The sequence below is a fragment of the Camarhynchus parvulus genome, chromosome 6, assembly GCF_901933205.1.
Source record: "Camarhynchus parvulus chromosome 6, STF_HiC, whole genome shotgun sequence".
Taxonomy (NCBI): Eukaryota; Metazoa; Chordata; class Aves; order Passeriformes; family Thraupidae; genus Camarhynchus; species Camarhynchus parvulus.
The window spans coordinates 23,193,483-23,204,886 of NC_044576.1; the positions used below are offsets into that span (position 1 = coordinate 23,193,483).

Sequence of the window (11,404 nt, forward strand, 5' to 3'; positions counted from 1 at the left end):
ATCTGCATGTTCGCACTCGAGGGCCAGCAAGAAGAAATGCAAATGAACTCCCTTTCATCTCAAGTTAATGCAATTTAATTTAACTTCCATCTGATTATTTCAGTGGATCAGTTGATGATGAAGCTGAGAGCCAAGCCTTCCCACAAATGCAAAGCAAATCTGTGGAGAGGCTGAACAGGGATCCTGGGATGCCTTGCCCATTAAGCGGTGTTCCGGCCTCTTTACGTGAGGGAGTAGCCTGCAGCTCTTTCTTGCAAGACACCATACTTGTCAAAAGCTTTTTAAATAATTTTCTCTCCTTTGCTGCAATTGTGTATCCTGATATACAAGATTTGTGCTACTTACTGCAAGAGTAACTAAAAAGCCATGTTACTAACTTGTAATATGTGGTAATGCTCTGAAACATTCTAGAATGATCTGGATAGGAGAGGATCTGAATCTTTAATAGAGAGAAAAAATAAGTTCCCAGTCCTTGAGTTCAAAGAGAATGTTAAATTATGCCTTTTATACCCCCCTGAAGAAACTCAGAAGTCAATGAAAAATAACTCTCATTTAATAATTTATTTAAAATCTCCTTGTGTGTAAGCCCCTCTGAGTTTTGTGGGTTTGGGCTATTTTTTGAACAACTTAAGGCTTTTTGGTAAATGGCACAGTGTAAAAGGAAGTTGTATCTATAACAAAACAGTTCAAGTAGGAAAGCCAAACTTCTCTGTCATGCCAGCTCTTTAAACAGTGTACACAGGATTGAGCCCTGAGAGAAACGGAGCAGCCTTGAAGCCAGAGGAGCTGCCTTGAAGCCATAGTCACACAGTGTCATGGTAAGGGTAGTAATTTTACACCTTTCTGGTTTTGCTTTCCCAGAGTATGGCCAAGTCCATAAAAGAGACATGCTCCAGGGGCCAATTAAGGCAGTGGAAAGAGTTTTAGAAAATTCAGTGGTAGATGTGCAGGGAGAGGGCTGCTCCCCCATTCTGTTCCTGCTGTCCCCTTGTTGCTCCAGGGCTGCAGTCCCAGAGCAGCAGATGGGTGAATGTAATGTGCTCTTTGGCCTGTCAGCTTTCTCATCCCCTTCCCCTCTGAGAAAGATGCTCCATTAATACAACACACTAACTACAGTTACATGGTATATCCACTATATGTATGTGTATACATACATTTATGTAAAGCTAATTCTGGTTGAGGTCGTCCTGCAGCTTGTAACTCAAACAAAGAACTCTCATCTGATGGTTGGATGACAAATGCAATGACATGCAGACAGTGCTGTGGGTACTGATTCCTCTCAGTCTCCATCTTGCTACCTTGCCCCAAAGCTGTTCTGCTGATGGTGCCTCCTCTGGATTTATAAACTCATGGTGGTGACCATTTGGGCTCATTAGGGATTGCCAGCCACTTTAGTAAGAACAAAGAGAGTTTGGTGTCTTACCCAAATTTCAACTTGGTAATTACAGAGTTCCTTTCTGAATACCAGGAATATTAGTGATTCCTCCTGCTTTAGTCTCTCAGTTATTTGGTGTATGGCTATTACTGACCCATTCCTTCCCAGATGCTATTGCATCCTCCTTGCCTCAGGAATTTACACAGAGCTTCCTTCTTTTACCTGCGCTGTAAAGTCTGTAAAATGCTCTGGGGCCTGCCTGTGTAACAGGCATCACACAAGTGTGTAATAAGATATCAATGTCAATAAAACAAATAGTTATGGGATGGCTGGGGCTAACCCTGCTGTGGGGGAGACAAGTGGGACTTCAGGAATCACTGTGAGAAATGTACCCATCTCTTGCTCCCCAAGGCTTCTGCTGGTGCGCCAGGCAGTGGGCTGCACTGGCAGCCTGGAGGTAAGGGCTGCATCTGCTCTTTGCTCCCCTGTGTCTCTGGGAGCAGCAGTGAGACTGTTGTCTTCAAGGGAGGGGTTCCCCAGCTCAGGGTATTGCTTATCAGTCTCTGCCTTGAGGCTGTTGATTCCTGTTTACCTGCTGATAGAAGTAATCCTGCCTGGAGGAATGTTCCCAGTGCATCCCTCAGCTGAGCACGGATACTGAAGGCCTGCCAGGCAGTCTGGAGAAGCGCTGCTGGTGTACTTCTGTCTTAGGAAGCTAAAAACAGCAGTTCGTGGCCTTCTGGGGTTGGCCCATTCCCTTCCACCCCTTTGGCCCATTTGTGGAGGCGGCTGTAGAGCGGGAAGCCCTTGTTCTCTCGGTAGATGTAGACACCTGTGATGGCATTCCACTGGGGGCTTGGCTGGACGCCCTCCACCGGGAACTCCTGCACCAGCTCCTTCTCCTCCTTGTCCAGTGCCACAAAGCCAAAGAATTGTTTCACATTCTTGGCTGCCAGGATCCTGGAGTGGACCTCGGCCGTGCGTCGGAAGAGCTTGTCCTCGTTGGAGCGGTACTGGGCCCAGTAGGCCTCCTGCCGGTAGCTCAGCGGCGAGCAGCAGTGCTTCAGGCACTTGGTGAGGAAAATCAGGACCGCAACAATGCCGATGAGCAGCCAGCCGAAGAGCTGGGAGAGAAGAGAGAGGCTGCGTTAGGACACGGCAAGGTGGTCTTACCTACTCCCTGTGGCTTCTCCCTGCTGTGCCTACCTGGGACTCGTATCTCAGGCGCCGTGTCACCTCGTCCCTGAACTTGGTGAGGTTTGCCGGGACGTCTCTACAGGGGATCTTGGCCAGCACCTCAGCCCCGTACTCAACTGGAAACTTGTCCAGGGAGGATGGCTTGACAAACTCGCTGAGGGCACAGATGTAAGCTTCCCCACGCAGCAGCGAGATGACCGACCAAGTGATGGGTGCCACGGACGCTCGGCCCATGATGGAGCCAAAGAGGAGGAAGGTGGCAGCAGCAGAGAAGTTCTTGGTGCCGCGCTTGTGGCACTCGGCCACCAGGTTCCAAGTGTGATTGTTCCAGATGACACCAATGAGGAAGAGGGCCAGGGCCGGGACACCGATGGCAGCCAGCCCGTAAATGTAGTTGCGGGCAGGGGAGCAGGGGCAGTGGAAGGCGACGACTGAGAAGAGCTCCTCGCTCCCCACTGTGCCCAGGGCCACCAAACCATTGAAAATCATCACGTCTTTGCTCTTGAAGAACAAGGAGAGGAAGCGGAAGTTCTCAGCGATGAGGGCGGCCATCTCGTCCGGGGGCTGAGAGGTGTGTGCTGCAGTGGGGGCTATGCTGGCTCAGCCCCCAGCACTGAGGAACACTCCAGTGGGGGATGAAATGGCCTGGTGCTAGCTGAGGTGCAAGGAGCTGTTCCAGGAGCAAGACACCTTCACTGATGTCCCCTTCCACCTGGTGTCCCAGCCTCTGGAACTGGTTGCTGATACCAGGGATACTTCAAAAGGTATCCTAAGCAATATGTGAAACCTCAGCCATTTTAGTTTCCCACTAAGCCCTCCAAAAGCTTTACTACAGCAAAGATGACAGACAGGACATCCCTTTCTGTCCCTCTCAATTGCACGTTTGTCCTCTTTCCTTCTGTTTGGTCTTAGTCACCTCTCATAGAGGCAATTATTGTCAGCATCACTGGCGAACTCTTGATGATCACCCAAACCTGCAATGAAGGAGGACACCATGTTACTGGGAAAACTGGACCAGAGCACTGGCACTAGGATGCGTCCCCAGCCCTGCAACTGACTCACACTAGCCCAGCCATATGTGGCACATGAGTGCTGGGGTTGTGCTGCTTTGAAGGTGTTCTGTGTGGCTTTTGCCCCCCTCTTTAGAGCTGATGAGTTAACACTTATGAATAGATACAGGTATGTGAGGAAGGCAGCAAGGGGTGCTGTGAGACATCCCAGCAGATTTGGGAGCACAGAAATGTGGCATGGAGGCCCAGGCAGGAGCAGCCTTTGCTGAGAAGGGTGAAGGGATGCTTGGGGGCTCTTCATACCAGCAAGAGAAGTTGCTTTCTGGGAAAGCTTAGCCTGATATCCCAGGATACAAACACCAAATGCTCACAGAGCTGGGACAGCAATGACGTATGAGCTTTTGCTAGGATTAGGTGTGGCAGGATGATCTCCCATCCTGCAGCTGATTGACAAAATCGTACTTCCTGTCCTGGCCTGCAGTCCCAGCTCAGCTTCTTAATCGCTGCCCTGAGACTGAGCCCCTCAACCTGCAGCCTCAGTGCCAGAGATGCTCTTTGGTGCCCTTTGCCTGTGTTACACCCCTCCAACAGGGCTGCAGGCACCTGGGGCCAAGCAGGGAAAAGCGTGTTCCCTGATTTTTTAAGGGCAGGGAAATAAGTGGGGATTGTATCCACACTCCCTGCAGCGACATCCATTCCCCCATCCCATCTGCAAACTGGATTCAATTAATTTCTTAGCTGACTTTCCATCAGTGCTGCATCCCCACAGGGTTTTTCCTCAGGAAGCCTCAAGCACCTTGCAAGCTCTGGGAACCTCACTCGTGACAAAACCCTCTGGCCTCAGAGGAACTGCTGTCGCCAGGGTTTGCTGGAGACAGGAAGGACCTGGGCACCCAACAAACCGTCTCTGGCAGCTTGCACAGTGCTGGAAGTACCAGCACACATCTGGGGCTACCTGAGATCCACGGCCCACAGGCCTGCCCCAAAGTCTTATCTGGGCCACCCCAACTGCAGGGACAAGACTTCAGGGACATTCAGGCAGAAGAGACAAAGATACTTTAATCCTTATGGTCTTTTGCACAAGGCTTGCTCTTAGACTGTGCTTTAAATCACTCCTCTGCCTCAGTTCATCTGCTGCCTCAACACATCCTGGTTTACTCCCTTTCTCCATGGGGCACTGGTGGGGAACAGGGGCAGAAATTTTTCCTCTGTTCTTTGCTGTGTCTAATCCCTGGCAATCCCTCTAAAGTCATGCTGTGATATTGCTGAGTTCAAATGTAAACAGCCCTTAATGTCTTCCTGCAGCTTCCCAGTTTTCCATATGCAAAACTCCCTCTGCAAAGGAGACAGACCAGCCGAAAACTGCCACCACGTGATGGGGAGCCAGGCCTCCATCTCCATGCTTGCCGGAACTCCACGTTTGCAGCCAGATGCCAAGCCCACAAACTTGCTCGAGTTCAAGCATCTGTTGTTAGTTACCCACAAGCAGCCCTGATAAATATGGCCCTGTAACCTTCCTGACAGAGCCTGGCAAATGGCAAAGCAAAAATCTGGGGAGTTGGCAAAGAGAAGTATTTGCCGTTTAGAGGTTACCCTTCCTCTACTTGGTAGTTACGATCTGGGAGAGAGGGTTGGGTAGGAGGGGAGAAGTTGTTTGCAGCAGGTAAGTTTTTAAGAGCCTCTGTTTCTTTCCCCAAAACAGATGTGAAAGCAAGAAAAAATTAAGTCACTTACTTGAAAAAGTTGTTGAAACCAGTTCTGGAGCCTTCTCAGCCCTTCCTGTGTTTTTTCGCTCAGGCTCTGGTTGTGGGGGGTTTCCAGCAGCACAGAGGGCTGTGCAGGAGTTGGGATGCAGCCAAGGCTGGTCTGATGGGCGAAGTGGAAGCTTTTGAAAAGAGCCTTAACAATTTGCGAAGGCTTTCTTATTCAGTTTGAAACATGCTCTCTGCTGTTGGCTTTTGGGAAGAGGGAGGAGGTTGTTCTCAAGCTCTGAGCTTGGGTGGGGCAAAGAGCAAGCGCTTGGCTTCTGCTCTGTGTGCAGCTGAGGTTGTGCCTTTAAGAAAAAAAAAAAAAGGAAATGAAAAAGCTGAGAGAATGAGTCACTGGAAAAAGCACATCGTGCTTTCTCAGACTCATGATGCAGATGTGCAGTGGAGTTTGCCTGGAGAACAGCAGCGATGAGGCGCCTTGCAGGGGTGCAGAGGGGAAATGGTGAATCCCCCAGGATGGGGCTTGGGTGCAGTCCCCTATCATCCCCAGAGGATGCTGTGATGCTGATGGATCCATGCCAAGCAGGCAGGGACAGCACAGGAGAAGCCCATGGTCCCACGAGAAGAGACAGAAACTTCTGTTTTAGCATACAGGAGCCAGCTGAGCCAGTGGGAAGGTGCCTGCCTGGGTGGGTTTTTGGGGCATCACAAGTTCTGTGGGGTGCCAGTTTCTGCTTCCCCCCACATGGGACAGAGCAGGCTGGGGGCTGAGCAGAGCCGGGGGGCCGTGTGTGCAGGGCTGGGCACAGCCTGATTTTTGGCGGGTGCGGTGCATTCCTGCCTGGCTCAACTTTTCTGCTCACTGTTTCTCCTGCTTGAGCGATGCCTGCGAGGCAGTCGAGAGCGCCTCGCTTTCTCTTTGCTCCCTCCTCTCCGCCGTCTGTCCCTCAGTTCCAGCTCCTGCCCAGCCTGTTGCAGAGGCCGGAGGCCCCCATCCTCCTTTCCCCCCCTCCTTGCCGTCTTGTCCCTGGGGTTAAACTCAGCCCTCCCCAGAGCACGTCTTCAGCACAGGCAAATCCTCAGCAACACCCACGTTCCCCTCCTCCCGGAGCAAATGTAGGCTCAGCCCAGCGCCGGCAGTTCAGCCGATGGGAATTTTGGACCGTCTTCCTTCCTACCCCAGACCTGGGGTCCCCGGGCGGGTTTTTGCAGCTCCCAGTTGTTTGGGTGCGGTGCATCCCTCGGCACTCCCACACCCTGGCTGCTCGCCTGGGGCTGGCTCCCCGGCTGGCTTCGTGGGGGCCCTGGGGCTTGCTCCGTGCTCAGAGCACTGCAGCAAAGCGGGATCAGCACTGGGACCACAGCCTGGCTGAAATCCCAGGGACTGTGTTGGGCTTCCTTGGGAAGCCTCTCCTCCCAAAGGCCATGAGCAATGTCCCCAGATTCCAGCATGGAGAGGAGAACCTGCCTGATCTATGAGGAATCTGCAACTGCTCAATTTGCTGCATGGGGGCAAAGCTCTAATCTTAAAAATCTTAGTTAAAAGCCCAAGAGTTTCTCATTGCAAATGCATCTAGTTATTTTGATACCTTAATGGCTGTGCCATGGAGCCCGCCATCCCTCTGTGCTGCTCACCATCATGGGGGACTCTGAGCACGCCTTTCTCAGTGAGCCACAAACAGCACCAAACTGCAAATGATAGGAATGGAAACCACCTTTATCTTCTAATCCCCTCTGCTTTGTAAATCAGGTTTTGTGCCTATTAATTTCTGGGCAGGTGCGTTAATTAAAGTTTGGGTGTGAAGATTAATGACAAAGCTATGTCATACTCCTTTCTCTTGGGAGTTGGCCAGATTCAGCCTGCCCTTGACTATGAGCTTGCTAAAATGCTCTCATCTCACAGCAGCCAGGAGAATTTCCTCATCACTTTGGTCCTTTGTTCTCTTCTCCCCAAAGCCTCTGTGGAGTTACGCACTGATAATTAAGGTTTATGCAAACGACAGTCACTTCAGTTACTCATAATAAGTTGTTTGAACAAGAACACTGCAGCAGAAATTTCAAGTGGATGAACATATTGGAAGGGACGTGGCAGGGCTAAAACTCATCCCTCAAATGGAGTTTGCCTTCTGCATATTTGTAATAAAATCAGGGCCGCTGGGAAACACTTTTCTGGGCTGTGATTTCCATGGTCACCTCAAGGGCCTGCATCCTGTCATCCTCTGTTTCTGTGGAAGTGGTCAGCCACCTTGTATTGTGTAATGTGTGTCGTGACTTCCCAGCTTCTCCTCTGAGGGCCAGGGCTGGCTGCTGCTGGTGGCCATGCACTGGCAAAACTCTTCAAGTCACACAGCCTCAGCACCTCAGGCTTTGCCTGGGGACTCTTCCAGTCCTTTTCATTGCATCCAAGTAAAGAAACACCAATGGCTTTTGTAAATAGCTTTTATAAATCCTGGTGTTTGAGCACAGAGCTTGAATGGTAAGCCTGAATTATTCATTTGGCTCCTTAAACAAACATCCAGGTGGGTTTTTAACAACAGTGTTGGTGTCAGGGAGAGATACAGGAAAAATTGTAAGAACAAATTGTCCTGAGGCAGATTTGTGGCAGGGTGTTGGCCTGGCCCCCTCTTCACTCCCTGCTGCTCTCCTTGTCTGGACACTTCCCTCAAGGAGCATCTCTGTGGAATTCTCATTTAATGGTGCCTGTAACACCAACCACGCTGTTTCTGTCACATGTAGTGTGATATGGGATGTCTCTTCACTAGCTCATTGCTTTGGTCAAATTTATTTTAAGGCTTTTCTTGGCTTGGGAGCCGTGTGTCTGTGGGGATGTAGTGTGTGGAGGGGTAATGTGATCTTTTAGGGTTTCACAGCTTGGCAGGAGAAAGGGACACTCTCAGCTTGTTTCCCCACCAGGGGATTTTTAATACTGCCTAAACCCACATGCTGAGCACGTCATGAAAGAGAGGAAGTTTTGCACATCTGGTAGTGTCTGTCTTGGCAACTGCCACAACACAAAGCTGGTGCTCCTTGGTGTGGGACGCACAGCACATCTGGCTGCCACATTACACCCTTCAACATCTCTGGGGCTCGTCCATCATGGCCTTGCAAAATTATCCTTCCTGGCACACAACTCATTACCTGGATCACTGATGCTGTGGGACTGGATGTGAGAGCAGATGGGAGCAGATGGGATCACATTGAGCCCTTTGGGTGCCTGTTCCCCTTCAGCTGCTGTGGCACCAGCCCTTGCCTGTGCCCTGTCTTCTGCTCTGTCTGCAGCCCATGTCACAAAAACATGGTTCTGCCTCTGGCCAGCCCTGTGGCCCTTACACCCAGCTGTAGTAGGCAGCTGTCTCTTTTCCGGGCGCAGAGGGGTGCGTGGGGGGCTGTCCTTCTCCTGCCCAGCCATTTCCAGTGGGCGGGGCAGGTGGGTGGAGGTGCAGTGGGGGCTTGCATCTGTGCCAGCTCTTCAGGGCCATGTTCATGGTGCCCTGGTCAGTGATGCCCAGGAGCTTCTCGGCAGCTTCCCCTGCATCAGCAGGGGCTTTCCTGGGCAGGTGGCAGCGAGCAGCCTCCAGGTCTGTGCTCATGCCCTCAAAGAACTGCTGGATGCAGACCTTGGCAAAGCTCCTGGCATGCTCCGCACACGTCTCATCGAACAGCTTGCGCTCGATGTCAATGTAGTGGGACCAGTACCTGCTCTTCAGGAAGGCAGCCTGGCTGAAGCAGGGCCGAGGCGATCTCACCAAGAAAGCCAGAGTGGTCATCAGCAGCACAAAGCACCAGCCCAGAGCCTGCAGGGATGAAGGGGAACCAGAGCTGTCACATGCCCAGCAGAATCCCCCTGGTTTGCAAACAAGCCTGACTCCACTTTGGGCTGTTTGACACTTGGCTGTGTTTACGCTGCAAAACTGGATAAGGAGGCCCTGTGAACCATTGGCACTGAATTTTTGTTCAGTGCATCCACATAGGCAGCACCTCTTGCTTCTTACCTTGTAGAGCATCAGCAGGCACTGACCATGAATAACACCAGGGCTGAATCCTGTGCCCAGCCCTTGGTCCTGCCTCCGATATGAGGGTGCCTCACCTAGGTCTAGGATAGCCTGTGTTCTCTGACTTGCAGTATTGCCCCAGATACTCCCTGGTTTATGCAGCTGTCTTAGCTCTTTTTCCAAGCTGAACTTAGTAACATTTACTGTGAGTGGGCAGCAGTGAAACCTCCCCTGTTAATGGGGTCTGACAGGAAGGGTGGGATGAGGACAGAGCCAGAACCAGTCTGTCTTGTTCACCATCAGTCTTAGCTCAGGCTGCCTCCAGGCTGTACTGGCAGAGCTCGTGATGTTCAACCCTCCTGGAAATGCAGCCTCCTAAAAGAGCACCTGGGGGGGAGGTTCTATCTGGGACCTCCTGTTTTTCAGCTCCCAATGCTTTCCAGCTGGGGTATGCCCAGGAAAATCTGCTTTGTGTCTTTGGAAAAGTCCCAGTGGTTCCATTTCTCTTAAAGGGGACAATCATTCCTGTCTGCCCTAAGGAAGTCAGGCAGAAGGTCTGCTTATAAATGGGAGTGCATGAGTGACAGGTGTTTCAGACCATCCTGTCTCCAGCATGGCCAGGAGCAGAGGGCTTGAGAGGAATTAAGCACAGGACAAGTGGTTAGCAGCACATCTTCTTTTGTGGTTCCCTGGGATGACTAATAAATACACCCTGGCTGCTCCCATGCAGCGGCAGAGACAAGTGGCATAGATGGTTATCGGCCCGTTGCTTGCACATGTTGTAATAAGAAGCAAGAGCAACTGATGGGTTATTGGAGAGGGTGACAACTTTCCAGCCACTGAGTAAGATCCACCTCAGCCCCTTCTGAGCTTGCTCTGAATAAATACATGCAGATGGTTTGGCTGTCACTGCTCTGCAGCCCCGGGCTGCCCAGGCAGGAGAGGTGGCCAGTTATTAGGATGACCTACAGCTACAGCCTCTGCACCACACTGGAGGCATAACCCCACAGAGCTGAGTCTGAACACCTTGTACCCCTGTGAAATCACCAGTCTCTCCTGCTGCAGCTTGATTTCAACAAGGAGACTCTGTTGAGGGAAGAGCTCAGGCTGGCAGTGCCTAAACCCGATCCACCAGTGAGAGCACACCATGGTGCCTCTTACCTGTGAGATGCAGCGCAGGTACCTGACGGCCACTTCGTTGGCGATGAGCTGCTGCCCGTTGTAGATCTCCTTGCAGGGGATCCGGGCGAGCACCCGCTGTAGCTCCCCCTGGGAGAGGTGGGGGTGGCTGGCATTGCCCAGGCTCTCCAGGGGCACCGAGGTGCAGAAGGCACAGGTGATGCACTTGCCATCCAGCAGTGTCACCGACAGCCAGACCACGGGGGCGATCATGGCCCGCTGTGCCATGGAGCAGCACATGTAGCGCAGCACAGCCGCGTCCTTCCCGCGCCGGCCCCGCGGCCGCCGCCACTCCTCTGCCAGCATGGAGATGTTGTTGTTCAGCACAAAACCCAGCAGGAACAAGATGAAGGGGGGCACCAGGAGGATGCCCAGCCCGTAGGCCAGGTTGTACTGTGGCAGGCAGGGGCAGTTGAAATCAAAGGCTGAGTACATCTGGGTGCTGGCAAGGGCCATGATCCCACAGATGCCATTCATGAAGGATTCCTGGTTGGACTGGAAGAACTGGAAGATCATCCGAAACTTGTCCATCTTTGCTTGATTCCTTCCCCCACCAGGGTCCAAGCTGTGGCATCAGTCTATTTCATTCTTTCAGATTTCCTCTTCAAAGATGGCATCACTAAGTTTCTGTGCAATCCACTGTTTCATTCATGCACTCTTACACCCCTAATATTTAAAGTAAAAAATCAACATTTTTTCCTGCTGATTTTGCTGCCTACAAAAGTTTAGAGTTTGCTTCCTGCTGCTCTTCTTTGGATCTGGGACTTGGGTTGTTTCTGGTTTGCAAAACCTGATTTCATTCTTCTCCACATCCCCATTTCTGCAGTCTCCCAGCTACCAGCTCTCTTTGCTGGAGGGTGCAGGTGTTACCATGGCTGTGTCCTCCCCAGAGCACTTTGTGGCCTCTGTGAACCTGTTTGCAAATGCAGGGGGTGGGTGCTC

General features: G+C 51.7%; 2 protein-coding genes across 2 annotated transcripts; both read right to left on the reverse strand.

Moving 5' to 3' along the window:
- Positions 1-553: 553 nt before the first annotated feature.
- CALHM2 (calcium homeostasis modulator family member 2) lies at positions 554-5,559 on the reverse strand. Its single transcript, XM_030951138.1, has 3 exons — positions 5,317-5,559; positions 2,582-3,546; positions 554-2,499 (listed from the first exon to the last, which is right to left on the reverse strand). Exons 2-3 carry the CDS (start codon positions 3,122-3,124, stop codon positions 2,083-2,085), a joined length of 960 nt encoding a protein of 319 aa, XP_030806998.1. The 5' UTR covers positions 3,125-3,546; positions 5,317-5,559; the 3' UTR covers positions 554-2,082.
- Positions 5,560-8,617: 3,058 nt separating this feature from the next.
- On the reverse strand, positions 8,618-10,993 carry CALHM1 (calcium homeostasis modulator 1). The gene is made up of 2 exons (XM_030951753.1): positions 10,445-10,993; positions 8,618-9,085 (listed from the first exon to the last, which is right to left on the reverse strand). The coding sequence occupies exons 1-2, from the start codon at positions 10,991-10,993 to the stop codon at positions 8,618-8,620; spliced, it is 1,017 nt and encodes a 338-aa protein (XP_030807613.1).
- Between the last annotated feature and the right edge of the window lie 411 nt (positions 10,994-11,404).

What these genes read in the sequence shown, in the direction of transcription:
- CALHM2 (XM_030951138.1), bottom strand. Translation starts at nt 3,124, where the DNA reads ATGGCCGCCCTCATCGCTGAGAACTTCCGCTTCCTCTCCTTGTTCTTC. An exon ending in GCCTGAGATACGAGTCCCAG is followed by an intron (nt 2,500 to 2,581) that starts GTAGGCACAGCA and finishes CTTCTCTCCCAG; the next exon opens with CTCTTCGGCTGGCTGCTCAT.
- CALHM1 (XM_030951753.1), bottom strand. Translation starts at nt 10,993, where the DNA reads ATGGACAAGTTTCGGATGATCTTCCAGTTCTTCCAGTCCAACCAGGAA. An exon ending in ACCTGCGCTGCATCTCACAG is followed by an intron (nt 9,086 to 10,444) that starts GTAAGAGGCACC and finishes TCATCCCTGCAG; the next exon opens with GCTCTGGGCTGGTGCTTTGT.